Source organism: Phocoena sinus, chromosome 15, assembly GCF_008692025.1.
Source record: "Phocoena sinus isolate mPhoSin1 chromosome 15, mPhoSin1.pri, whole genome shotgun sequence".
In the NCBI taxonomy this organism is placed as follows: Eukaryota; Metazoa; Chordata; class Mammalia; order Artiodactyla; family Phocoenidae; genus Phocoena; species Phocoena sinus.
The window spans coordinates 29,314,055-29,339,270 of NC_045777.1; the positions used below are offsets into that span (position 1 = coordinate 29,314,055).

The following is a 25,216-nucleotide window of genomic DNA, read 5'->3' on the forward strand; positions in this document are numbered from 1 at the left end:
ATGCTCAATGTCTATAAAGAGCTCCATTATACACAGAACCACATAAGTAGGAACACACTTTTGCTGAAGATCAAGGGGGACACCTGATCACCCCGTGACTCACAGAAACTGGGAGTGATGAACCAGCCAGTAGGTACCTGGGCAGGGTACCAACAGCATCCACTACACTGGTGATCCTCAATTCAGATATGCTTTGTTGAGCCCTACCCAAAGCTGGGGCACCAAAGTTCCACACGCTGTATAACAGACAATAAGGAATAAGCCTGCCAAACAAAAGGGACATTTGTCTCTCTTGACCTCAGCAGAAAGTGGTGGACAAAAAGTCTCCTTTGAGAATTTATATCCACAAGGCAGCCCTCACACAGAGAATCAAAATCCCCATACCAGCTGCATGTTCAAAAAAAAAAAAAACTCAAATGGAAAATTTAATTTAAAGTGATCTTAGGTTATTTACCAGCACATCAAAAAGAATAAAATACTTAGGAATAAACCTACCTAAAGAGGCAAAATACCTGTACTCTGAAAACTATAAGATGCTGATGAAAGAAATTAAAGACCATGCAAACAAATGGAAAGATATACAGTGTTCTTGGATTGGAAGAATCAGTATTGTTAAAAAGACCATACTACCCAAGGCAGTCTACACATTCAGTGCAGTCCCTATCAAACTACCAGTGGCATTTTTCACAGAACTAGAAGAAAACATTTTTTAATTTGTATGGAAAAAACAAAAGACCCTGAATAGCCAAAACAATCTTGAGAAAGAAGAACAGAACTGGAAAAATCATGATCCCTGAATTCAGACTATACTACAAAGCTACAATAATCAAAATAGTACGGTACTGGCACAAAAACAGACACATAGATCAATGGAACAGGATAGAAAGCCCAGAAATAAACTCACGCTCTTATGGTCAATTAATCTATGATAAAGATGACAAGAATATACAATGGAGAGAAGACAGTCTCTTCAATAAGTGGTGCTGGGAAAACTGGACAGCTACATGTGAAAGAATGAAAGTAGAACACTTCCTAACACCATACACAAAAATAAACTCAAAACGGATTAAAGACCTAAATATAAGACCAGATACTATAAAACTCCTAGAGAAAACATAGGCAGAACACTCTTAGACATAAATCACAGCAATAGTTTTTTTGGATTCATCTCCTAGAGTAATGTAAACAAAAGCAGAAATAAACAAATGGGACCAAATTAAACTTAAAAGCTTTTGCACAGCAGAGGAAGCCATAAACAAAATGAAAAAACAACCTATGGAATGGGAGAAAATATTTGCAAACAATGCAGCCAACAAGGGATTAATTTCCAAAATACACGAACGGTTCATACAGCTCAATATCAAAAAAGCAGCCAATCAAAAAAATGGGCAGCAGGGCTTCTCTGGTGGCGCAGTGGTTGAGAGTCTGCCTGCCGATGCAGGGGACACGGGTTCGTGCCCCGGTCCAGGAAGATCCCACATGCCGCAGAGCGGCTGGGCCCGTGAGCCATGGCCGCTGAGCCTGCGCGTCCGGAGCCTGTGCTCCGCAATGGGAGAAGCCACACAGTGAGAGGTCCACGTACCGCAAAAAAAAAAAAAAAAAATTGGGCAGAAGACCTAAATGGACATTTCTCCAAAGAAGACATACAGATGACCAACAGGCACATGAAAAGATGCTAAACTTCACTAATTACTAGAGAAATGCAAATCAAAATTATGAGGTATCACCTCACACCTGTCAGAATGGCCATCATCAAAAAGTCTAAAAATAATAAGTGCTGGAGAGGGTATGGAGAAAAGGGAACCCTCCTAAACTATTTGTGGGAATGTAAATTGGTGCAGCCACTATGGAGAATAGTATGGAGTTTCCTTAAGAAAACTGAAAATAGAGTTACCATATGATCCAGTAATCCCACTCCTGGGCATATATTTGGAAAAGACAAAAACTCTAATTCTAAAAGGTACATGCACCCCAATGTTCATAGCAGTACAATTTTCAGTCGCCAAGACATGGAAGCAACCTAAGTGTCCGTCAACAGATAAATGGATAAAGAAGACATGGAATATACACACACACACACACACACACACACACACACACACAATGGAATATTACTCAACCATAAAAAAGAATGAAATAATGCCATTTGCAGCAACATGGATGGACCTAGAGTTTATCACACTAAGACAGACAGAGAAAGACAAGTATCATATGATATCACGTATGTGTGAAATCTTAAAAAAATGATACAAATCAACTTATTTACAAAATAAAAATAGATTCACAGACATAGAAAACAAACTTATGGTTACCGAAGGGGAAGTGGGGGGATGAATTAAGAGTTTGCAATTAACAGATACACATTACTATATATAAAATAGATAAACAACAAGGATCTATTGTATAGCACAGGGAACTGTATTCAATATCTTCCTAGATATTTATTTACAAAACAGAAACAGACTCACAGACTTAGAGAACAAACTTATGGTTACCAGGGGAAAAGGGTGGGTGGGAGGGATAGTTAAGTTTGGGATTGACATGTACACAGTGCTATATTTAAAATGGATAACCAACAAGACCTACTGTATAGCACAAGGAACTCTGCTCAATATTATGTAGCAACCTAAATGGGAAAAGAATTTGAAAAAGAATAGATACATGTATATACATAACTGAATCACTTTACTGTACACCTGAAACTAACACAAAATTGTAAATCAACTACACTTCAAAAAAATTTTAATTAAAAAAAAGAAAAATAGTAAAGAACATTAGCTACTAAAAAAATAAAAATATAAAGTGATCTTAGGTTACTAGTGCCTCCAAGAAAAAGGGGGGGAGGGAGGAGCAAAGAAACAAAAACAGCACAAAAAATACAAAGCATATAAATATAAATAAATCAGAATATATCAGGAATCAAAATAAATGCAAATGGACTAAACCCTCCAGACAGCAGACAAAGATCATCAGATGGATATTTTTATATCTCATGTGCTGTTTCCAAGGGATACCTTTAAAACCTAAGGACTGGTGCATATGGACTTTATCCTTTTTGGTTCCTAGGGGACAAAAACTGAAATTCAATCTTCAAGGGCAAAATCACCAGGTGTGTGCGTGCCATCCAATTCTGTAAATTGGGATTGGTTTTGAGTGCTGAAGATTTCTATTAAAGACAGCTGTCTGTAGTATTGTGCCACATAATTTATTCTTCAATGCAGTATGAGTTTGGAAAATGTAAAGAAAGGCCCAGCATCATAGTCAGGCAGATGAGGTATGTAGATCATACAGATCTCTCTATCACTGACTGTGTCTGGAGAATTAACCATATAAACCCAACTTCCAAACTCTGTTGTGAAGATTCAACAAGCAGACACATGTAAGACTAAGTGCCAAGCATTAGGCTAAGCGCTCCATAAATAACAGATATTATCACATATTATTATAAGATCAAACATCCTCAGGCTCAGGTTATGAACACAAGCAGCAATGACTGATCAAAACTTTTACCCTGTACTCCTAAATGATCGTCCTAGAAGGCTTCGCATTCTTCTGAGTCTTTGTGAGGAAATGTTGCATATATGTGTAACTCATTACCAAAGAATGTTGCAGGGTTTCTTTGGCCTAGGAATTGCTAGAAGCCTTTGAAATTTTATGTGAAAAATTCACGAAGTGAGTGTGAAGTGCCGCCACCCTGTGGTTGTTTCATGCAATGTCCTTTCCTGAAACTCTCCCTGGTCCCTGGAACTTAATAGCACATTCATTTCCATAGATCCCCATTAGTGTTGCCCAGAGTAAAAACTCTGTGTTAATTTATACCAAAATGACACAGTGAGCCAAAGGCTGGGCAAAATAAAAGAGGAAGAGATGCTATAGTGTATTATCCTTCCCAATGGGTGAACACAGAGAAAAGAAAGACCCACATGGCTTTTTTTTTTTTTTTTTTTTTTTGCTGTACGAGGACCTCTAACTGTTGTGGCCTCTCCCGTTGCGGAGCACAGGCTCTAGACGCGCAGGCTCAGCGGCCATGGCTCACGCGCCTAGCTGCTCTGCAGCATGTGGGATCTTCCCGGACCAGGGCACGAACACATGTCCCCTGCATTGGCAGGCAGACTCTCAACCACTGCACCACCAGGGAAGCCCCGCCTTGTGGCTTTTTAAAGCTGAGCCTGGAGCACGCTTCAGGCCTGCTGCCCATGCAGGACATTTTCTCAGCTGGAACTTGGTGAGAAATCTGTCTTGTACGTCACCTCCAAACTAATCTCCAATCAAACACTGCTTTATGGAGAGTAAGAGTCTCATCAGACCCAAGCCACTCATCCTGGCCTTCATTCAAGGCTTCTTACATCCTGGATCTTACATGCTAGATCCTTTAGTCTTTTGTCCAACTACTGACCAGAATGGATCTTACACCTCTTGCCTCCACTCTCTTTCCACCCTCCATCTCCAAATGACCTACACATTCTTCTGTGAATACCTAAATTCCCTCCTGACCCTGAAATCTTCCTCAGGAACCCTGGTCAGCCTCCCACGGTGAAACATCTTAGCACTTGAAGATGAAGTCTTCAGTGAAGTCTCTGAAGGAAGAAGTCATGGGTTAGTACTACTACCGCTTTTATTATCCTCCCAGATCTCTGCATGGTTTATCCCCTTAAGATCTCTACTCAAAATGTCGCCTCTTCACCAATGGCCTCTATAAAACAATGCAACATTCCTTTACACGTACCAAAGTCTGATGTACTACGTATTTACTTGATTTTCTGTCTCCCCTAGGGTGTAAACTCCATGGTGGCAGGGACTTGGTTTTGTTTACAACTGTACCCCCAGCACCTAAAAAGATACTTGGCATGCAATAGGCACACAAAACCTCTTTTTTTTTAAGTACACTTACAGTACCTTCACACTCACTTTTTTTTAGTATTTATTTATTTATTTGTCTGCGTCGGGTTTTAGTTGCGGCATGCAGATCTCTGTTGCTGTGTGCAGGATCTGCCTTGTGGCATGTGGGATCTTTTAGTTGCAGTATGTGGAATCCTCAGCTGTGGTATGCGGGATCCTCAGCTGTGGCATGCAAACTCCTAGGCGCATCATGTGGGATCTAGTTCCCTGACCAGTGATCAAACCAGGGCCCCCTGCATTGGGAGTGTGGAGTCTTAGCCACTGGACCACCAGAGAAGTTCCCCCCCCTTTTTTTTTTGGTGAATGGAAAAATTGATTCTGTAGCTTCTTGAACATTAACAGTTATAGCTGATTCCTCATCCACAAAAGAAGATGTTAGATCATATGGTCTCCAAGGTGCCCGCTAGCTCAAAACATACCTATGTTCTCAGGGGCCCAAAACAGACCAGCTGAATTACATTGCTTAGTTTGGGTTCTGAGAAGATGAATAGATGCAGCTTTGGGCTCATTTCTCTGCTCACCCTCCCACCACCCCCACCAGTTCAATCTTCCTGTCTGTGAGGTGTCGGCAGACTAAAATGAGTCGCCTGGGCCTCACACACATAAAATGATGCCAGCTGTCAGGGCCACACTGGCAACTTAAAGAACTAGTCTGACATTGGCAGAAGCTGGAACAATGCAATCAGGATAGTAAATCTGAGGTGAGGAAATGCAACAGCTTGTGGCACCCCAAAACTCTTTCAATCAATAGCATCTTGCCTCCTCATCCAAAAAGTAAGTAGTGTCCTTTCCAGTGCAAAATTGGATGCTACCAGGCAGTGATGGGTGGCTGGGGATTTTCTAAGAGAAAGAGGAGGAAATAATGCTTAGAAAGCAGCAATGGAAAGCAAGGCAGACTTCAACCTTTAACACCCAACTAAACAATGTGTGGGTCATAGAAGCTATCATAATGGAAACTAGAATAAATTTGGAATTGAATTATAATGAAAGTATTGCACACCAAAATTTGCGGAATACAGCTAAAGAAGTACTTAGAGGGAAATGCATATCGAAGGAGAAAAGTTTAAACCAATGAACCAACATTCATATTAAGAAATGAAACACAGAACAGCAAAATAAAGCCAAACAAGTAGAAGAAAGGAAATAATAAATGTAAGAGCAAAAACTAATTTAAAAGAAAATAAACAGACAATAGAGAGAATCAACAAAATCAAAAGTTCATTGTTTGAAATGGTAATAAGATTAAAAACTTTCTGACAAGACTAATGGAAAGAAGTAAAAATAAATATTAAGGATAAAAAAAATCACAACTACAGATGATGCAGAAAACATAAAAAATTCTCCAATTCAAATCTATACTATAAAATGTGAAAGCACAGATGAAATGAACAAATTCCCAGAAAACTATAACAAAAATGGTCCAAGAAAGTAGAAATCCTGAATAATCTGTGGCCATTATAAATTTGAATTAATAATTTAAAATATGCTTTCAAGACCTCTTTGTTCTTGGTGTTTTGCTGGTTTATTACAATGCGTGAAAGCCTGGATTTCTTTTTATTTATCCTGCTTGAGATGCATTCCTGCACCTTTGGATCCATGCTTTTCATCAGTTCTGGGGAAACTGCATCCACCAGCTCTTCAAATATTGTTCTTCCTGGTGATGGTTAATTTTATGTTGTATACTTGACTGGGCTGAGGGGTGCCCAGATAGCTGGTAAAACACTATATCTGGGTGTGTTTGTGAGGGTGCTCCTGGAAGAGATTAGCATCTGAATTGAACTGAGTAAAGCAGATGGCCCTCCCAAACGTGGGTGGTCATCCTCCAATCCGCTGAGCACCAGAACAGAGCCAAAAGGTGAAGAAAGGGCAAATTAGTTCCATCTCTGCTTGAGGTGAGACATCCATTTCCTCCTCCCCTTAGACATTGGCACTCTGGGTTCTCAGGCTTTCAGTATCAGACTTGGGTCTATAACATCAGCTGCCTCCACCCCCATTCTCAGGCCTTCTGGCTCAAACTGAATTACATCATCCAGCTCGCAGCCTGCAGACCAAGGAACTTCTCGGCCTCCATAACCATGTGAGCCAATTCCTATAATAAATCTCTTATCTATATTTATATCTATATCTGTATCTATAGCTATATCCTATTGCTTCTGTTTCTCTGGAGAACCCTCACTAATACACTCCTATTTATCCTTTCTGCTTTCTGGGCAGAACAGAAGCTAGATTCTCTCATTCCACATTCTATATCTCCTAATCGCTCTTTCACCTCTTTATCTCTCTTTGTAGCATTCTGGATAAATTATTTGGTTAGATCTTCCAGTTCACTAATACTTTCTTAAGCCATGCCTAATTTGCTAATGAATCCATGCATTTCTTTTAAATTTCAACGAGTTTTTCATTTCTACAAATATCATATCTGTTCACTTCTGCCATGCTCCCCGAACATGGCACAGATGAAGCCGCATACCTCAAGAACAGGAACTGGCAATCCTTTTGCATAAATGGTCAGATAATAAATATTTTAGACTTTGTGGGCCACATATAGTCTCTGTCATAATTTTTTTTTTATAACCCTTTAAAAATGTGAAAATCATTCTTAGCTCTTAGGCCCTACAAAAACAAGCCACAGGCCAGATTTGGTCCCAGGGTCATGGTTTACTGACCTGTGCTCTAGAGGTCCCACACTCACCCCAATGCAATGGTCAGTGCAGCACAGGAAAGCTTATAGAGCATTCATGAGGGAAGGGTTAGGATAAAAGTTCCTCTGGTAATGAGCCTGGTCCTCTCAGCCTACGTGTGGCAGGCAGATGATCCCAAAGACCACGCATGCCTCAGTGAGGAAATACACTGGTGCCACACAGCATGGAACCAGTAGAGGCCTGACATAAGGAGACCCAGAGCTCAGAGATTTCAAGCACCTGGCTGAGATCAGTGTGTCTCAGAGGACAAAGTACACAGGTCCAGGGGCCAGTCCAAAGCAGCCATTTTACAGCAGGGATTGATGGGGTCCCAAGACACAGCACCAGATCCTGAGCACAGAGAACTAAGACACAGAGATCCTGAGCACAGAGAACTGAGACCCCCTTTTCCCCTGCAACTAGGGTATAAGAATGCTCCCATAAACCCTAGTGCAATTTTTTTTTTTTTTTTTTTGCCGTACGCAGGCCTCTCACTGTTGTGGCCTCTCCCGTTGCGGAGCACAGGCTCCGGACACGCAGGCTCAGTGGCCATGGCTCACGGGCCCAGCTGCTCTGCGGCATGTGGGATCTTCCCGGACCGGGGCACGAACCCGTGTCCCCTGCATCGGCAGGCAGAGTCTCAACCACTGCGCCACCAGGAAAGCCCCCTAGTGCAATTTTGAAAAGACCTGAAGAAGAGAGGAAATCTGAAGGATTCTTAGCAGCCCTGTTTAAACCAGAAACAACTGAGATAACAGTAACTGACAAGTTTACACACTGAACATATTTTACAGGTTCCAACAACATTTAATCAGTAAACTGTCCATCTACTGCCACTGGAAGTTGAAAAATGAAATGCAAAACTGTTTCCTGTGTGAAACAAATATTTAGAGGTGTTCTGTCTACATGTGCAAGTTAATAGCTAACATGATAGAAATGAATCAGAGCAGCTGGGTGTGTAAAAAATGGGGTTTTAGTAGATTTTATGGGAAGTGATGGGAGAACTGAGACTCAACTGAGAATAGGTAAAATGAAATATTGTGATTTAAAAAAGTATCACTATTTATTGATAAGGGGGACAAAAGAACAAGATGAAAGTCCACTAACATTCGTTGAGTTCCTACTACATGCCAGGTACCACATCTGTGTCACATACTAGCTACCACACCTCACCTCTGTCACACCTGGCCTGTGTTCAGTAAAATGTTTGTTGACAGGATGAATGAATCCTCCATCTTCATTCTGCAAAAGAAATGAAAACTCAGGAAGGCTGGGCAATTAACTTAAGGTCACTTTGTAAGTAGCAGAGCTGGGATCTGAACCCAGGTTTGCTGACTCATTCATATTCACTGCTGCTTAAAAATCATCCCCAAATTTGGTGAACCTAACAAACAGCCCAAAGGCAAGGGAGATATGGTCTTTGACATCACATGCTACAGAGATGCCCATGGAGGTCAGGATTATGAAGTACCAGGGAAGATAGTTTAGTAGAGGGAGGTAAAGAAGCCAAAGAAATATTCTTACTGTTTATACCATGTCCCTCCCCATCTAATCAAAAGCTTTTCTGCCTCACTAGTGGAAGTGCACTTTTCTTCCTCACTAGTGGAAGTGCACTTTTCTTCAGCCACCTCTCTAAGTTAGCAAAGTATGACTCTCTAAGTCAAAGTATGACTCTAGTCAACTTTCAGCTCAGTGACTCTCAGGCTTTCTGTATTTAATCCACAGAAGTGTGCATTTATATAACTTATATATATGGTATATATATTTGTATATACATGTATATGTGTACATTTACATGTATACATATGTATGTTTGAGACAAAAGTTTTATAAATCAATACTCCTTACTCTATGTGATGTATTATTATTTCATATATTCTTTCATCCTACTTTTTTAATGCTGGCCAAGAATATCTAAATTAATTCTGCAATCCCATTTCAACTTCTCCTTTGAAACCCCCTACCTTAGTAGATAAGCACCTGTAACCCCAGGAATATTTAGGATTAAGTATAGAAGTATTAAGTAAATCAGTCATAGCATTAATGTTTTCCATTACATTTTTTAAAATTTATTTATTTTTGGCTGCATTGGGTCTTCATTGCTGCGAAATGCTTTCTCTAGTTGCAGCGAGCAGGGGCCACTGTTCGTTGCAGTGCGCGGGCTTCTCACGGTGGTGGCTTCTCTTGTTGCGGAGCATGGGCTCTAAGTGCACGGGCTTCAGTAGTTATGGCATGTGGGCTCAGTAGTTGTGGCTCACGGGCTCTAGAGCTCAGGCTCAGTAGTTCTGGCGCACGGGGGCTAAGCTGCTCCATGGCATGTGGGATCTTCCCCGAACAGGGCTCAAACCTGTGTCCCCTGCATCGGCAGGCTGATTCTTAACCACTGCGCCACCAGGGAAGCCCTTCCATTACATTTTGGAAACTTCTATTTAATTTGGTAATTATAATGTTTAAGAGAATTTAATATTCTGATGTAATAGATTAATTTTGCAATTCCATTTTAAAATGTGAGATGGAGTGACTGATTCAGACTCATGACTGTAAGTGGATACATGTAACAAAATTCAAGCACATTTGCAAGCAATATTAAGACTATGCGATTTTAAGATTAAGTAAAGTTCATTAGGCTTTAAGAGTGAGCTCAGGGACTTCCCTGGTGGTGCCGTGGTTAAGAATCTGCCTGCCAATGCAAGGGACACAGATTCGATCCCTGGCCTGGGAAGATCCCACATGCCATGGAGCAACTAAGCCCATGCACCACAACTACTGAGCCTGCACTCTAGAGCCTGTGAGCCACAACTACTGAGCCCTTGTGCCACAACTACTGAAGCCTGCACGCCAGAGCCCATGCTCCACAAGAGCAGCCACCGCAATGAGAAGCCCATGCACCGCGAATAGTAGCCCCCGCTCTCTGCAACTAGAGAAAGCCCGTGCGCAGCAACAGAGACGCAACGCAGCCAAAAATAAATAGATAAAATAAATAATAATTACAAAAAAAAAGAGTAAGCTCAGTAATTGGATCTTGTCAAATAACTGAATTGCTTAAGAAAATACCTTAAAGTTATAAATACACGTTAGCTGTGGGAATTTAAGTTATAAAAAAAATCCCCTTAAGATGACTTACTTTTAAATTTACCAGCATATATACCACTTTGGGGTAACCAGGATTTGGATTTATAACTCCAATATTAATTATTAAAGCAAAAGTAATTTCAAAATAGTCGCCCGAGTGCCCAAAAGCTGCCCCGAGGACACGGAAGCAGCTCCAGTTCACTTGGAGCTAACCGGGTGTTAAGAATTTAGGGCCGTGCACTAGGGCGAGCGACACGTGGCCCCGCAAAAGGAGCAGGGTTCTGCAGAAGCAGGGAAGGAGAAACCGACCTAGGAAGAGGTGGGATCATCGTTCTTTCTTACTTCAGCGCCTGACGCCCTTATTTTTAAGAAGAAATAAAAAACAATTTAAAAGCACGAAGCCAGCCACTAGGAATCACGATGCCTCAGGGTCTGCGCCAGCGCACCCCAGGCCCCGCTTCCGTCCCGGTAAGGAGGGGAAGGCGCGCGGACCCGGGGCTCCAGACAGGGTCGTCCCCAGTGCCCGGCGGAGCCGAAAGGGGTCATGCGGTCGCCTGGGTCCAGAGATCCCCGGCGCTGAGGACAGTGGGCTCCGCAATAGTTTCTGCCCGGAAGGATCGCCGCGGCCCCCGCGGGGGCCTCCAGCCCGGATTCCACAGAGCTCTGCTGCCCGTAATTTACAGGATGAAAACATGAGGGATTGGACAGTTATCCGGAAAAGAGCCTTTCCAAACCGTTTTGCCCCCTCTGCCCCGCGCGTCCCCGGCAACCAAGCCTCAGCCGAGGCCGGAAAAAGCCCGCTAGTCCGCACTCGCGCCCCAGCCCTGCGGGCCGTACCACCCCGGCGAACCCCCTCCGAAGGCGCGGAAAGGTACAGTCCCCCGCCTCTGATTGGCCGACGACGCGGGGGCGTGGCCTCCGGAGCCTGGTTCTGCGCTCCAGAACCCGCTCGCCGCAGTGCGAGCCGGGCCAGGAGCGAGCGCCATGGTGAGGAGTGGTTGCGGGTTGCCGGCGAGGCGGAGGCCATGGTTTGGGCCTGGGTTCTGGCCGGGGCCCGGGCCTCCCCGGGGAGCGAAGCCAGGCGAACGCGGGGGCCGCGCTGACGCTCGCGCCCCGGCTCCTTTTCCAGGTGCTGCTGCACGTGCTCTTCGAGCATGCGGTTGGCTACGCGCTGCTGGCGCTGAAGGAAGTAGAGGAGATAAGCCTGCTGCTGCCGCAGGTGAGTGGACGCGGTGGGCTCTCCCGGCCGCGCCGCAGCCCCTCGGGCAGCGCGGGCCCCAGCATGCACCGCGCGCTCCCACGTGGCCGGCCGCGCGTTGGGGGGTGCGCTGTGCGCTACAGCTCAAGAGCAGGGGGTGCTTACCTGCATTCGTGATTAGAATCGTGTTAGAAGCATTTAAGAGTAAGTCTCCCGCATTCGAATTTGTGTGCACTCTCTACAAAATGCAGATTTTCATTTTTGCGTAAAGAGCAAATAAAACTCTATATGAAAAATGCAAAAATATAAGAAAGTAAGTCTCCCGGACTCCACCCCGTACCGATGAAGCGGAACCGGGATTTAGGGCCCGTGATCCGTTCATTTTTAAAGTGTTCGGTTGGTCCAGACCTGCAGCTGCTTTACTGCGCCCTAGAGGCAAGAGGGAGGGAAGGAAACTACTCATCGTCTTTCTCTCCCCCAGGTGGAGGAGTGCGTGCTGAACCTGGGCAAGTTCCACAACATCGTTCGTCTCGTGGCTTTTTGTCCCTTTTCCTCGTCCCAGGTTGCCTTGGAAAATGCCAACGCTGTGTCTGAAGGTGAGTTTGCCACTAAATATTTTAGGGAGATAAGCCTGCTACTGTTAACCTTTTAAATTGCACAGTCTAGGATGTAGGCCTTATTTCTTGTGGGCACTGTAGTGATAAGTGATTCCTAAATGAAATCTGGCAGGGGTGGGGGGCCTGGTATAATACTAGACCCAATCAAATGTGGTTTTCTGCTACTTTGTTCAATTGATTTTGATACCAAAAGCCAAGAGAAAGAGGTTTGGTCCCAGAAGGTAAATCCAGTACTAAATGCTCCTGTTGTGCTCCAGGGTGTTTTTTAAGCTTTCAGTAATGTATTTTATACTTACGTTATTGGGCCCGAGTCGTGTTCCTCCCATGGTTGATGCAGGCTTTGCAGTGATGACCTGAGTCTGTCAATCCCCTGAGTATGATCACTGATGTCTCCATGTCTCTGAGCAAAGCCTGAAGGGGAGGGCTCTAGGCACACCGTCCTAGCATGCTCTGCGAGACCAACGTAAGATCAGTCTGTCAGTGATCAGTTGAGGGGACAGGATTCCTTTTTATAATTTAAGCATCCTTCAGCATGTTAGTGGGATCTCTGTTCTTTGCCCTGAGGTGTTGTTCATGAGGACCTCCGCCTGCTCTTGGAGACTCACCTACCATCCAAAAAGAAGAAAGTGCTCCTGGGAGTTGGGGACCCCAAGATAGGTGCTGCTATACAAGAGGAGTTAGGGTACAACTGCCAGACTGGAGGTGTCATAGCCGAGATCCTTCGAGGTGAGACCATCTATTGACATTTTTGAGTTCTGGGTGGGGGTGTCTAGAAACTCATTAGGCTTAAGGTTGCTTTTTGGAAGCCCTCCTGCTTGGCTGGTGCCCATGGGTGCAGGAGCTAGCTCAGCCCTTCCTTGCTCACAGTCTTGCCCTCCTCCAGGAGTCCGTCTGCACTTCCACAACCTGGTGAAGGGTCTGACTGATCTGTCTGCTTGTAAAGCCCAGCTGGGGCTGGGACACAGCTATTCTCGTGCCAAAGTTAAGTTTAATGTGAACCGAGTGGACAATATGATTATCCAGTCCATTAGCCTCCTGGACCAGCTGGATAAGGACATCAATACCTTCTCCATGCGTGTCAGGTAAAGTGCAGGGGTGACCCCTTAGAAACAAGGTCTTGGGTCTGTGGTTTAGCTAATTTTGAATCTTGAAATCAGGACTGGCTCCTGTGGGTAGAACCACGTGGGGCGGAGCTGGGCCTCCTGGTGCTTACCACAGGCTGTGTTCTTACACTGACTGTATAGAAAGAGGAGGCAGAGTAAACGCACCTCATATACACCTCAGCCCAGGCCCTTTGTCTGGTCTGTATTGTGAATGGGGGGACATGGAGTTGAGGTTTTGGATCTGATTTGTTCCGGTTTCCTCCAGGCAAAGAGTAGATCTGGAGAGGGCTGAGGCTATAGCTTTGAGACATGGCAGCTGGGCCATGGAGTGATTGTGGCTCTTTGCAGGGAGTGGTATGGATATCACTTTCCTGAACTGGTAAAGATCATCAATGACAATGCTACATACTGCCGCCTTGCTCAGTTCATTGGAAACCGAAGGGAGCTGAATGAAGAAAAGTTGGAGAAGCTGGAGGAGCTGACAATGGATGCAGCCAAGGCTAAGGCTATTCTGGATGCCTCGCGGTCCTCCATGGGTCAGTATAGAGCCTGGCAGCCAAAATAAGGTACAGGGCTCTGAATACTGGGCTCCTGCATTCATACTTGATGTCCCTTAGGCATGGACATATCAGCCATTGACTTGATAAACATCGAGAGCTTCTCCAGTCGTGTGGTGTCTTTGTCAGAGTACCGCCAAAGCCTACACACTTACCTGCGATCCAAGATGAGCCAAGTAGCCCCCAGTCTATCCGCCCTAATTGGGGAAGCGGTGCGTCATGGGAAACCAAAAAATGGGGGATTAAGGAATTACCATGTATATTTGTATTGCTGTATGTCCTGACCCATCATATCTTCCTCAGTTGTACTTGATGGGGAGGAGGTGAAGCAGGATTATGCAGTTGGTAGGTTGGCAATCCCAGCTTCTCTAATTCCTTGAATCCTTCTCCAGGTAGGTGCACGTCTCATTGCTCACGCTGGCAGTCTCACCAATCTGGCCAAGTATCCAGCATCCACAGTGCAGATCCTTGGGGCTGAAAAGGCCCTGTTCAGGTACCAGTGAGGGCACCTGCCCACACTCAGGTGCCACTTCTGGTGCCCACTGCTTGTTTGGGGATCACGGTGATGGTTGACCAGGGCTCCCTGACCTGTACAGGCCTCTGCTATGGGGGTGATGGCCAGTCCTGGTGTCTGAGTGATTCCCTGGGCCCAGCACAGGGACCAACTTTCCAGGTCAGCGACATTGGATGCCTTCCCTCTGCCTCTGGGAGTGGTGGCTTGGCATGAGGTGGGGTAGAGACCCATCCCGGCCTGAGGCTTACCTGGAAACGGGGAAGAGGGGAAGGGAGGCGCTGCCTTAGCTAACACGGTTGAAATTTCTGATCTTAAAACTCTCCGCTGAATATTCTTCTCCCAGAGCCCTGAAGACAAGGGGTAACACCCCAAAATATGGACTCATTTTCCACTCTACCTTCATTGGCCGAGCAGCTGCCAAGAACAAAGGCCGCATCTCCCGATACCTGGCAAACAAATGCAGTATTGCCTCACGAATTGATTGCTTCTCTGGTATGGGTGGGGAAGTTGGCAGTTGGGAGGGAGGGAGGCTGACTACCCTAGCAGCTTCTACAATGATGGCAGTATTTTTCGTCAACAGCAGTTCACCTAGTGAGTGTTGATACTTTGGGTCTGAGTGAAGCTGAGGGTAGAGGGAATACTGGGGGTGGTGAGTGGTTTGTCCCTTTAGAGACTGACGTGCTATGTTTACTTACATGCATATCCAGAGGTACCTACCAGTGTATTTGGGGAGAAGCTTCGAGAACAAGTTGAGGAGCGGCTGTCCTTCTATGAGACTGGAGAGATTCCACGAAAGAATCTGGATGTCATGAAGGAGGCAATGGTTCAGGTCAGTTTGGGTCAGGTCAGGTGGGGAGAACCAGAGCTGGCTGTTGGAGTTGATGAACTGTCTTAGCCTGACCATGTAGAGTGGAGGCATAAAACTGATTTAATGAGCCTGATCCAATAAAGCCAAGAGAGAGACCTGGGGAACCAGAGGTCTTCAAGCCTTCTCAGCACTTTTCTTTGGCCAGGCAGAGGAAGCGGCTGCTGAGATTACTAGAAAGCTGGAGAAACAGGAGAAGAAACGCTTGAAGAAGGAAAAGAAAAGGCTGGCTGCGATTGCCCTGGCGTCTTCAGAAAACAGCAGTAGTACCCTGGAGGAATGTGAGGTCAGTAGTAGACAGCCCTTACCCCTGGGTGAAGATCTTAAGCCATAGGACAGAAAACAGCAGAACAGAGGATATGCCACCTCAAGTCAAGGTCTGGAATACAGGCTTTTGGACTGAAATAAGGATCTGAAACCTCTAAAACTACCTCTTGATTCTATAGGAAGGAGATAGGTGCTGAGAGAACTCGCTCAAGAGCCCAGAGCGCTGGTTTGTAGCAACACCTGTTCACTGGGCTAGTGTGTTCTGTCCTTGGCTGCTTCCCAGGAGTCCTCAACTGTGGGTAGTGTAAATTCCTGCTCTGCTTGTTCCCAGACATATCTAGAAATGGTAGCATTTCATACTGGGGGTTGAGGGCAGGGAGGGCTCCAGTGTGCTATGTTAGAATCATTCTCCCTGGGATTGTCATTGTGCCCAGTCTGCCAATGTTTCAGGGTCCACTCTGGAACTTGGTGTCATGATTCTTTTGCAACCAGCATGGTAGGGTTTTCTGTAAATTACTTATTGGGCTTAGATAATTGTGTATTCTCCCTACTTTTTAAGTGATTGGCCGGGGCGTGGGGGGTGGTGGTCTTATTGGGCTTAGATAATTGTGTATTCCCCCTACCTTCTAAGTGATTGGCCGGGGGGGGCGGGGGGGGGGGGGTCACCTGCCATACAATTTAAAAATCATCCCAGAAACACTGGACAATTTTAACACCATTTCTATCCACCAGTCTTTCTGCCCTGGGTACTTAACAGCTGGAATTCTAACGGGGTGTGTGCACGTGTTCATACAATGGATGACACTCTTTCATGCCCATTTTTCCCTTTCTGCCATCAGGAGACAAGTGAAAGACCCAAAAAGAAGAAAAAGCAAAAGCCCCAGGAGGCTCCTCAGGAGAATGGAATGGAAGACCCATCTGTCTCCTCCAAACCCAAAAAAAAGAAATCTTTTCCCAAGGAGGAGCTGGTTAGTGATCTTGAAGAGACAGCTGGCAGTGGAAGTCTTACCAAGAGGAAGAAATCGTTCCCCAAAGAGGAACCAGAGAGTGACCCTGAAGAGTCAGGAAACAAGAGGGTCCCCAAGAAAAAGAGGAAATTCTCTTCCAAGGAGGAGCCTCTTAGCAGTGGACCTGAAGAGGCTGCTGCCAGCAAGAACAGCAGCTCAAAGAAAAAGAAAAAGAAAAAGCTCCGAAAGCTATCCCAGGAAAATTAGAATGGACATTTCCCTAGTAGGGCATAACTACAGAGATATTTCCCAGCCCATCCCCTATAGCCCAATAAAAATAAAAACAAATTCACGAGTCATATCATGTCATATGTTTTATTGGACACCTTACATGGTGGGACCTATGGGTTGGACAGGGCACCAATGACCGCCTCAGTGAAGTCTTGGCAGGTGGCATAACCACCCATGTGAGAAGTTCGAACCTGTGGGGGAGAACTGTCATCACCTCTGTGGCCTGGGCCCCATCCCTAACCCCCCACCACCTAAGTTCCCTAAGGAAGCCAGCCCCAGACAACCTAGGCTCTGCCCAGAAGGTGATAATGGTCTACAGGTTTAGGGCTCTTCTCTGGTCCACTGTACTGAAGGGAGGTGTATGGTCCTTGTGAGGCTGGAGGGAATAAAGGGCTCTAGCCCCCATAGGGGTGCAGGTGGCCGATGACAGACTTGATGAAGTCGGTTGTGGTGCTGTAGCCGCCCATGTCTCGAGTCCGCACCTACAGCCACCACCGGCAACAGCCGTGGGGAAGAAAAGAGAGCCCATGAAGGCAGGGAAGTATGATGGAAATGGAATCCAAAGAGGGTGACAAGGCCAGAAAAAGAAGACAATGCAGCAGGATGCAAGGAGGTGGCCAGGTTTGGAAGAGCATGGACCCATCCATTCCTGTCTTTTGAGGGCCAGAGCCACTGTTCCGAGTTCTGCTGTGGCCTGGGCGAGGGTGGGAAGCTGAGCATGAGTGAGAAGGGAAATGCAGATTGGAGACAGGAGAAGGATGCCTCGGGGGAAATAGAGAAGACCAGGTGGAAGCACAGATGACTGGCAGGGGAATGGCGGATGAGGATGGGCTTCCAGGTGTGGAGGAAGTGGCACTGGTGCCTCATCCTGCCAGCTATCTCCCTCTGCTCCTCCATCTCTGCTTAGATAGGAAGCTGTAAGTTCTGCATTAAGATGGCCAATTAAAGTGCCAATGGATGGAGCAGGAAAGAGGGAATAGCAGATGGGAACTAGGAGGCAAAGGAGATCAAGAGGATGAAACAGCCAAGAGAAGGGAAGTGAACAGCCCTGACAGGACTGGGGGAAAAGCAGAGAGCAGAGGCTCTTGGGACCTGGAGGGAAAGGAGGCCCCAACTCAGGTTCCCCAGAAAGTCCTGCCGAGACCCTAAACCCCACAGCCTTTCTAAACTCACCTTGCCGACTTTGATCACCTTCTTCACCGCATCTGCAATCGTGTTGGAATGATGCTCGAGACTGTCAATGTGGACAGAAAGAAACTGAGATTCCCCCCACATCATCCCCCTGATTTCCCCACCTGTGCTCCCCGAACAGCCAACGGCCTCCCCGGGCCGACAGTGACCTACTTGAGATGCCGCAGCATGTTGGAAGCTGACAACAGCATGGCTGTGGGGTTGGCTATATTCCTGCCCACCGCCTGGGCAAATGGATGCCGGGCACCCTGTGGAAAGAGGAGCAGGCCAGAGTCACTGGGGGCAGACATTCTGCAGAAGCTGAGGTCAGGGAAGGGCATTAGGATGAAAGGTCAAGCCAGGAACACCGACAAGATGTAAGGGTTGGGAGGACAGAAGCAGGCCAGGGTCACTTAGGAGGGGGATGCACTGGGGGAGAGCTATCAAGGGGACCTGAGGTCAGAAGAAGGGCACAGAGAGGGCTGAGGGAGGTGGTGACTTCACTCACCGTCTCAAAGACTGCATACTCTGCACTGTAGCTCTCACCAGGGACCACACCAGCTCCCCCAACCAGGCCAGCAGCCAGATTGTCAATAATGTTCCCATAGAGGTTGGGCATCACCAGCACATCAAACTGGTAAGGATTCTGCACCAGCTGGGGGCAAAATGTGGGCATGGAGGAGAGACGTAAATCCTATTCCCTGCCTTGCTCAGCACTGAGAACGGGCACACCGGGAGGGCCTCACCTGCATGCAGCAGTTGTCTATGATCATTGTCTCAAACTTGATCTTGGGGTACAGTTCAGCAACTTCCTCACAGCACTGCAGGAACAACCCATCCCCCAGTTTCCTGTCCATGGACCAAAGGGAACACTCAGCCGATAGAGTGCAGGGAGCTACCTTCCCATGAACCTACCCCATGCAAAGCCATGTCCCTCACATGATATTGGCCTTGTGGACAGCTGTGACCTTGCCCCGCCCCTTCTTAGTGGCATAGTCAAAGGCGAACTTTGCGATCCGCTGAGATTTGGTTCGAGTGACAATCTTCAGGCACTCAATCACGCCCCTCGCACTCTGCGTAAGAGAGAAGAAGCTGGGTGACACTAGAAAAAAGGGAAGGAGCTGTGCCTCTCTCCCCCCTTCACCCCTGCCCTCTGCGATTTCTAGGGCCTCACCTCGTGTTCCAGAGAGCTGTACTCCCCTTCTGTCTGCTCTCGAATAATCACCAAATCTAGATTGTTGTGTCGAGTCTTGTACCCAGGAAGTGACTTCACATGGACTACGTTGGCAAACAAGTCCAACTTACGCCTGGGGATGGGGCAGAGCCATGAGCACTGTGCCTGGTGCCCCAGTACCCCACTCACCCATGTCCTCCCACCACCTACCTCAGTCGCATATCGTAGGAGGCTAGTTCCCCCTTATACTCCATCGGGGTGTGGATCTTTCCTGCATAAACAAAGTTGAGGTGGGAGGGGGGGTGTTAGGCACAGGCCAAGCCCAAGGGAACCCAGATTGGTGTCCAATCCCCTCAGTGATCCCCCCCAGACTCCCATCTCCCACTCCCAAATGAGTGACATTAAATGCCTCTGGAGGCACGGGGCAAAGGAAAATAATGTAGTTAAAACCAGAAACATTCTGCCCACTGTTTCATTTCTAGTCACCAAATTTAATTTATGTTGAAACTTCAAAATGACCTAAAAGGACAGAAAAGAATTTTCTCATGTTATCAAAGAGCCTGGGTTTCGGGACTTCCCTGGTGGTCCAGTGGGTAAGACTTTGCACTCCCAATGCAGGGGGCTCAGGTTCGATCCCTGGTCGGGGAACTAGATCCCACATGCATGCCACAACTAAAGATCCCGTGTGCCGCACCTAAGACCCAGTGCAGCCAAAATAAATAAATAAATTCAAAAAAAAAAAAAGAGCCTCGGTTTAATAGGTTGAGAAACAATCTAGGGGATCCATGACCTTTCTTGATGTTTCTATGTCTATGTATTTGACATCTTCTCAACCAGCACTTACTGAATATCATGTGTCAGGCACTAGGGATATCAACCAAAAAACACAACACAAATTCCTGTCCTCAAGGGGCAAACAATGCATTGGGGGAAGACAGTTAATATGAAAGAAATGATAAATACCATGGGAGAGGTATTACCAACACGCACAGGAGCACAGAGAAGAAATTCCCTCTGGTAACATCAGGAAGTATCATAGAACAGCTGGCACTTCAGCCAGACCTTAGGTTGAGTGAGTGTACTAGGTTGAATAGTGAACCACCCAAATGATATGCCCATGTCCTAACCCCCAGAACCTGTAAATGTGACCTTATTTGGGAAAACAGTGTCTGCAGATATAATAAGTTAAGGATCTTGAGATGGAATCACACTGGATCCAAGTAGGTCCTAAACCCCACGACAAGTCCTTATACAAGAAAAGAAGGAGAAACAGATACACAGACACAGAGTAGAGAAAACCATATCAAGACAGAGACAGAGACTGAACTGATGTATCCAGAAGCCAAGAAACACCGAGGAATGCCAGCAGCTGCCAGGAGCCACCAACAGCTGGAAGCGGCAAGGAAGGATTCTACCCAAGTCTTCAGGAGCTCTGCCAACACCTTAATTTCAGGATTCTGACCTCCAGAACTGGTAGAGAATACATTTCTGTTATTTTAAGCCACCAGGTTTGTGGTAATTTGTTATGGCAGCCCTAGGAAACTAATACAGTGAGTGAGGAAGATTCTGACAGGTGGCACCAAAAGGAGAACACTGTGGCAGAAGAAACAGCAAAGGTCAAGACAGTACATGTATTTGGAAACTAATATAGTCTGGTGTGACCAAAGCACACAACAAGTGTTGTAGAAACAAAGGCAGAAAAGCTGAGGGTCAGCTCATAAAGAGCTTACTCTCCTACACTAAGGCTGGGCCTGAAAGTCATGCTGGTTTTTCCAAGAAAAGAGCTGTAGAGGATGGACTATAGGGGCAGAACTGAAAGCCAAAAAATCTAATGAGGTGATTACAGTAGGAAAGCAGAAGGGAAGACAAAAGAAAAGAAGCAGCTAGAAATGGCATTCTAGAAACACAGTTAACAAGACTTGGTGACCCATAATGTAGCCCCATGACAGACTACAAACTCATGGAGCCTTCCTGCATAGACAGCATGAGAGGCACACGATCTCTCAATTCCTGGGTTTCCAAGTGGGTTCCCACTGATGGCCACCAATCCAGTGGCGGGAGGTCGGGAGAGTTAATGTATTATGTGTGTGCTGAGGTAAGATTAATGAACATTTATTCGTTTGATTTTAACTAACATGGGTGGGGTAGCAAGGAGGCACGCATACCAATGATGGCCACCTTGTTCTCCTTCATGGAACTCAGCACCTGCTCCAGCTTCTCCTCAGATGCCATATTCTGCACCTCGCTCAGGTGATGCTCCTGGAACTCCACTGGGACAGAGGCAGCCTTCAGGGGCAGGTGTCAAAAATCGCAGGGTCAGAATCGAGTAAGTCCTTTCCAACCCAGGCCATCGCCCCTGCTGGCTGACTCCCCCAGGCCACTCACCTTGAACACCTCCTTGACAGCGTGCATCAGCTCAGGCCCCACGCCGTCTCCTGGTAGCATAGTCACGGGAAAGGCGCCCTCCACCCTCACGTCCTCGCCCTGCGAGCGGGGTCAGCAGAGCTAGAGCTGGGGCTGGGGCAGGAGTCCTGGGGTAGGCCAGGAGAGGAGGGGTCGGGGCGTGGGCCAGACCGGAGCCGGACTTGCACTTACCTGGCTCCGCGAGGCGGCTTGCGCTACGGCCGAGGTACACAAGCTCCTCCATGCCCCGGGATTCGGGGCGGCGACCAGCGTCTACGACAGTCACATAAACCTTTGAGGTCGGATCTGGGAGCCTCACGCCCCGAATACTTCGGTGAGCCCGGTACAAACCCGCCGCCCTCCCGCCTACCCCAGCATGCCCCGGGCCTCACTCGGGTCACCCAGCGGACACCGCCAAGGACCGCCATGCTCTCCACAGGAAGTCGCGGCGAAATGACGCCGGAAGCCGGCGCGGCCCGGCGCCCCTATTTCCGGTCCGGCACTGATGCTGGGAGGTAAGCTCATTTTCTCCAGCCGAAACCTCCCACCCGTTCTTCTTCCTCCGCTTCTTCTTCCTCCGCGTTCATCCATTTCTACTCACCACTTCCCTTGGACCGTGATGCTGCACAGCGCCGCTTTGTCTATTGCTTTATTTTCAGACACCGTATTTATGTTGAAACTTCAAAATAACATTAAAGGCGAATATGAGGTTTCATTTTATCAAACGAGTTTAATAACAAGTTGAAAAACAATACTGGAGAATCTGTCTTTTCTTAATGTTTATGTGTCCACGTATTTGTTATTCTTTTAATCAATTCTCACTGAACAATCGTATGTCCGACACTAAAGGCATTAATGAACGCCACACAATCCATGGGAGAAGGTGTGTGTGTCTGGCTTCTTCAGTCTCCTAGCCTGCCCGGTTACTCTGTATTAATCAAGTTTCCTTGTTGTTTTTTCCTAGGTGGGCTTGTTCTTTGCTCTGACAGTTGTTTCCCTAATAGTGTATCCTAGGCCTGAACTCCTCTGAGCAGGATTGTAATTGGAGACAGAAATTACAAGCTTGTAAGTGTGACTAAAAGGGAATTTAAGACCTATTTTTAAATTGCCAGTCACATGCTGTTTACAAACGACATGGCTAAAACAGATGACACAAGTGGACCAGGGGCACTTGTTAAAAGTGCAGACTTATGAGTGTCACCCCAGACTTGCTGAATCCAAATCTCAGAATTGGGGCCCCAGAAAATACATGTCTAACAGGCTCCCCCAGGTGATACACACAAATTTACGAACCACTAACTAGGTGATTTGTATACCTAATCCATCCAAAAAGATGCAGAGCATTCTCCCAGCCCAAGGGAAAGAATGCAGTGGTTCTAATCTTGGGGATCAAGCACAAGCTTTGTGTCTCTTTTCTGCATTCCTTTAGGAAGGACATTCTCTACTGTTGGGTGAAAAGATTTAAATTAGATAATAAATGCGTAAGAAACCTGAACACATGAAAAGTGCTTGAACACCTGAAAAAGCTGTTAATATTGTAGCTAATTGAATAATTTATCAATGTATAATATTAATATGACATACTCCTCCATCTCCAGAATCAAAACCAGAAAACATTCACACCATCTTGCCTCCTTAGACTCCCTAGTTCCCGGTTCCACACTGCTATTGCCATCCACCACCATTTCTCTCTTCCAAATGTTACTCTCTTTTTTTTTTTTTTTGTGGTACGCGGGCCTCTTAGTGTTGTAGCCTCTCCCGTTGCGGAGCACAGGCTCCGGACGCTCAGGCTCAGTGGCCATAGCTCATGGGCCCAGCCACTCCGCGGCATGTGGGATCTTCCCGGACCGGGGCACGAACCTGTGTTCCCTGCATTGGTAGGCGGACTCTCAACCACTGCGCCACCAGGGAAGCCCCAAATATTACTCTTTCTAATGGAGAAAAAGTGGGAGATTTACACTTTTTAAAAACTATATTTTCTGTTACTTTAGGAAATTTATGGTGGGAAAGAAGAGAGTGCCATCTTGGTCTAATTTCTGATAATCTATTTTTCATCCCAGAAAATATTAATTTTCTTGAGGGCAACTACAACATTATTTCCATCCCTAAATTCTGCACAGATCTGAGCCCAGCCTGACAAACAACATCTGCTAATTGGTATAACACCATGTGGTTGTCAAAAGGGTGAAAGGAATTGATGAAGGATGCCAGTTGATTCAGGCCAAGGAAATGTGACCATCACTGTCTAAGGCCATTGTGTTCTTCTGGTGAGTTTGGTGAGTTCTCCTGGACTTCGAGTCCCTATTAAGGCATCTCTCGCTGATACTACCTGAGAATAGGGAAGTTCAGTCAGGACCCTTGAAAAGTTCCTTAACCAGACTCTTGGGCAGGTGAGGGAGGTTAAACCATCTTGTCCCTTCTAACTGTTATGAAGCATATATGAGTGTTCAGTATGAGGCTGGATGAATTGAATGTCGGTTTCCTAGGCCTATAAATTGTCCAGAATGGGGTCCTAACCAGAGCTCCAGGTGTCCATGAATATAAACCAGTACCATGAACTTGGAAGGGGAAAATCAAAAAAATCACATCTTTATTCTCACTAAACTCTAACTGAAATTTAGTATTTCCTATCATTATGAATGTAGAGTGAAATTGTAGTGCTACCTTTAGTACCCTTGACTTTGTCACTAATAGAAATTATAATTCATACCGCATTTCAGTTGTGGCAGATATCCTGAAATATCCTTTACTCTGACCTCTACTTTGACATTATTTGACCTAATGCTAGATTTTGTTATTTAATGCCCAAAAAAGCAGCACAAATAGCACTGTATTACAAGGTTGCATTATTATTATCAGTGTAGTGAGTTTTATTTGTAATTCTATTTGTTTTGGTTTGTGCATTTAGAATCCTTTCCTAAGAAGAGGGCAGGGGATGGAGCTCAGCAAGATGTAGCCTCAGCTGGAGTCTACCTCAGCTTGTTCTGGGGAGCCCTGGAGCAGGAATGATGTCTCAGGGTTGTCCCAATTTGAGGCAAGGCTTAGTAACTCTGCTTCAGCCCTGCATGGGCAAATCTTCCAGGAATCTCTGGCTCTTGGAGGCTCCATTGACCATGGACAACCCTCCCAGAGAAGGGGGTAGCTGTGAGCAGTTAATGACCAACACCAGAAGCAGTTGGACTGGATGCACCACCTGGCAAAAAAGAACTGGAGAAGGCAGCTACTATTCTGTGGAGGTGAGAATGGCCATGGTGCACTGGGACCCAGTGAGGAGAGCAGGCATGTTTGAGGAGATGAGGTACAGTAAGGAGTAGTGAGTAAGATTGGTTCAAGTTCTAGAGCTGAGAGAAATGGAGAGGGATTAATGAGCAATACTAAGGACCTGTTGGAATGGTGACCATGAATTTACCATGATATGATTATGTGTGATTTCATGGAGAAAGCCAACACTTGGGTTC

General features: G+C 46.2%; 2 protein-coding genes and 5 non-coding genes across 11 annotated transcripts; 6 read left to right on the plus strand and 1 right to left on the minus strand.

The window, feature by feature from the left end:
• Positions 1-11,563: 11,563 nt before the first annotated feature.
• Positions 11,564-17,077, plus strand: NOP56 (NOP56 ribonucleoprotein). Of its 3 annotated transcripts, none has more exons than XM_032605360.1 (12): positions 11,564-11,639; positions 11,782-11,871; positions 12,332-12,446; positions 13,032-13,193; positions 13,351-13,549; positions 13,919-14,106; positions 14,188-14,339; positions 14,520-14,620; positions 14,985-15,133; positions 15,349-15,470; positions 15,655-15,792; positions 16,613-17,077. In XM_032605360.1, exons 1-12 carry the CDS (start codon positions 11,637-11,639, stop codon positions 16,985-16,987), a joined length of 1,794 nt encoding a protein of 597 aa, XP_032461251.1. In that variant the 5' UTR covers positions 11,564-11,636; the 3' UTR covers positions 16,988-17,077. The 3 variants fall into 3 exon arrangements, 2 of the variants coding, with proteins under 2 accessions (XP_032461251.1, XP_032461252.1); XM_032605361.1 differs by lacking the exon at positions 16,613-17,077 and adding an exon at positions 15,953-16,365; XR_004345813.1 differs by having other exon boundaries at positions 11,609-11,871; positions 14,431-15,133; positions 16,613-17,072.
• On the plus strand, positions 12,808-12,875 carry LOC116741047. Its single transcript, XR_004346023.1, has one exon. It is a non-coding gene; the product is annotated as a small nucleolar RNA SNORD110 (small nucleolar RNA).
• On the plus strand, positions 13,664-13,795 carry LOC116741037. Its single transcript, XR_004346015.1, has one exon. It is a non-coding gene; the product is annotated as a small nucleolar RNA SNORA51 (small nucleolar RNA).
• On the plus strand, positions 14,683-14,768 carry LOC116741045. The gene has a single exon (XR_004346021.1). It is a non-coding gene; the product is annotated as a small nucleolar RNA SNORD86 (small nucleolar RNA).
• LOC116741027 lies at positions 15,191-15,261 on the plus strand. Its single transcript, XR_004346006.1, has one exon. It is a non-coding gene; the product is annotated as a small nucleolar RNA SNORD56 (small nucleolar RNA).
• Positions 15,515-15,585, plus strand: LOC116741025. The gene has a single exon (XR_004346004.1). It is a non-coding gene; the product is annotated as a small nucleolar RNA SNORD57 (small nucleolar RNA).
• IDH3B (isocitrate dehydrogenase (NAD(+)) 3 non-catalytic subunit beta) lies at positions 17,077-22,213 on the minus strand. 3 transcript variants are annotated; one of them, XR_004345814.1, is made up of 13 exons: positions 22,151-22,213; positions 21,951-22,031; positions 21,741-21,839; positions 21,521-21,641; positions 19,566-19,626; positions 19,356-19,488; positions 19,121-19,254; positions 18,928-19,030; positions 18,690-18,836; positions 18,356-18,450; positions 18,185-18,245; positions 17,296-17,493; positions 17,077-17,202 (listed from the first exon to the last, which is right to left on the minus strand). XR_004345814.1 is itself a non-coding variant. In XM_032605363.1 (12 exons), exons 1-12 carry the CDS (start codon positions 22,184-22,186, stop codon positions 17,122-17,124), a joined length of 1,152 nt encoding a protein of 383 aa, XP_032461254.1. In that variant the 5' UTR covers positions 22,187-22,213; the 3' UTR covers positions 17,077-17,121. The 3 variants fall into 3 exon arrangements, 2 of the variants coding, with proteins under 2 accessions (XP_032461254.1, XP_032461253.1); XM_032605363.1 differs by lacking the exon at positions 17,296-17,493; XM_032605362.1 differs by having other exon boundaries at positions 17,077-17,493.
• Positions 22,214-25,216: the final 3,003 nt, after the last annotated feature.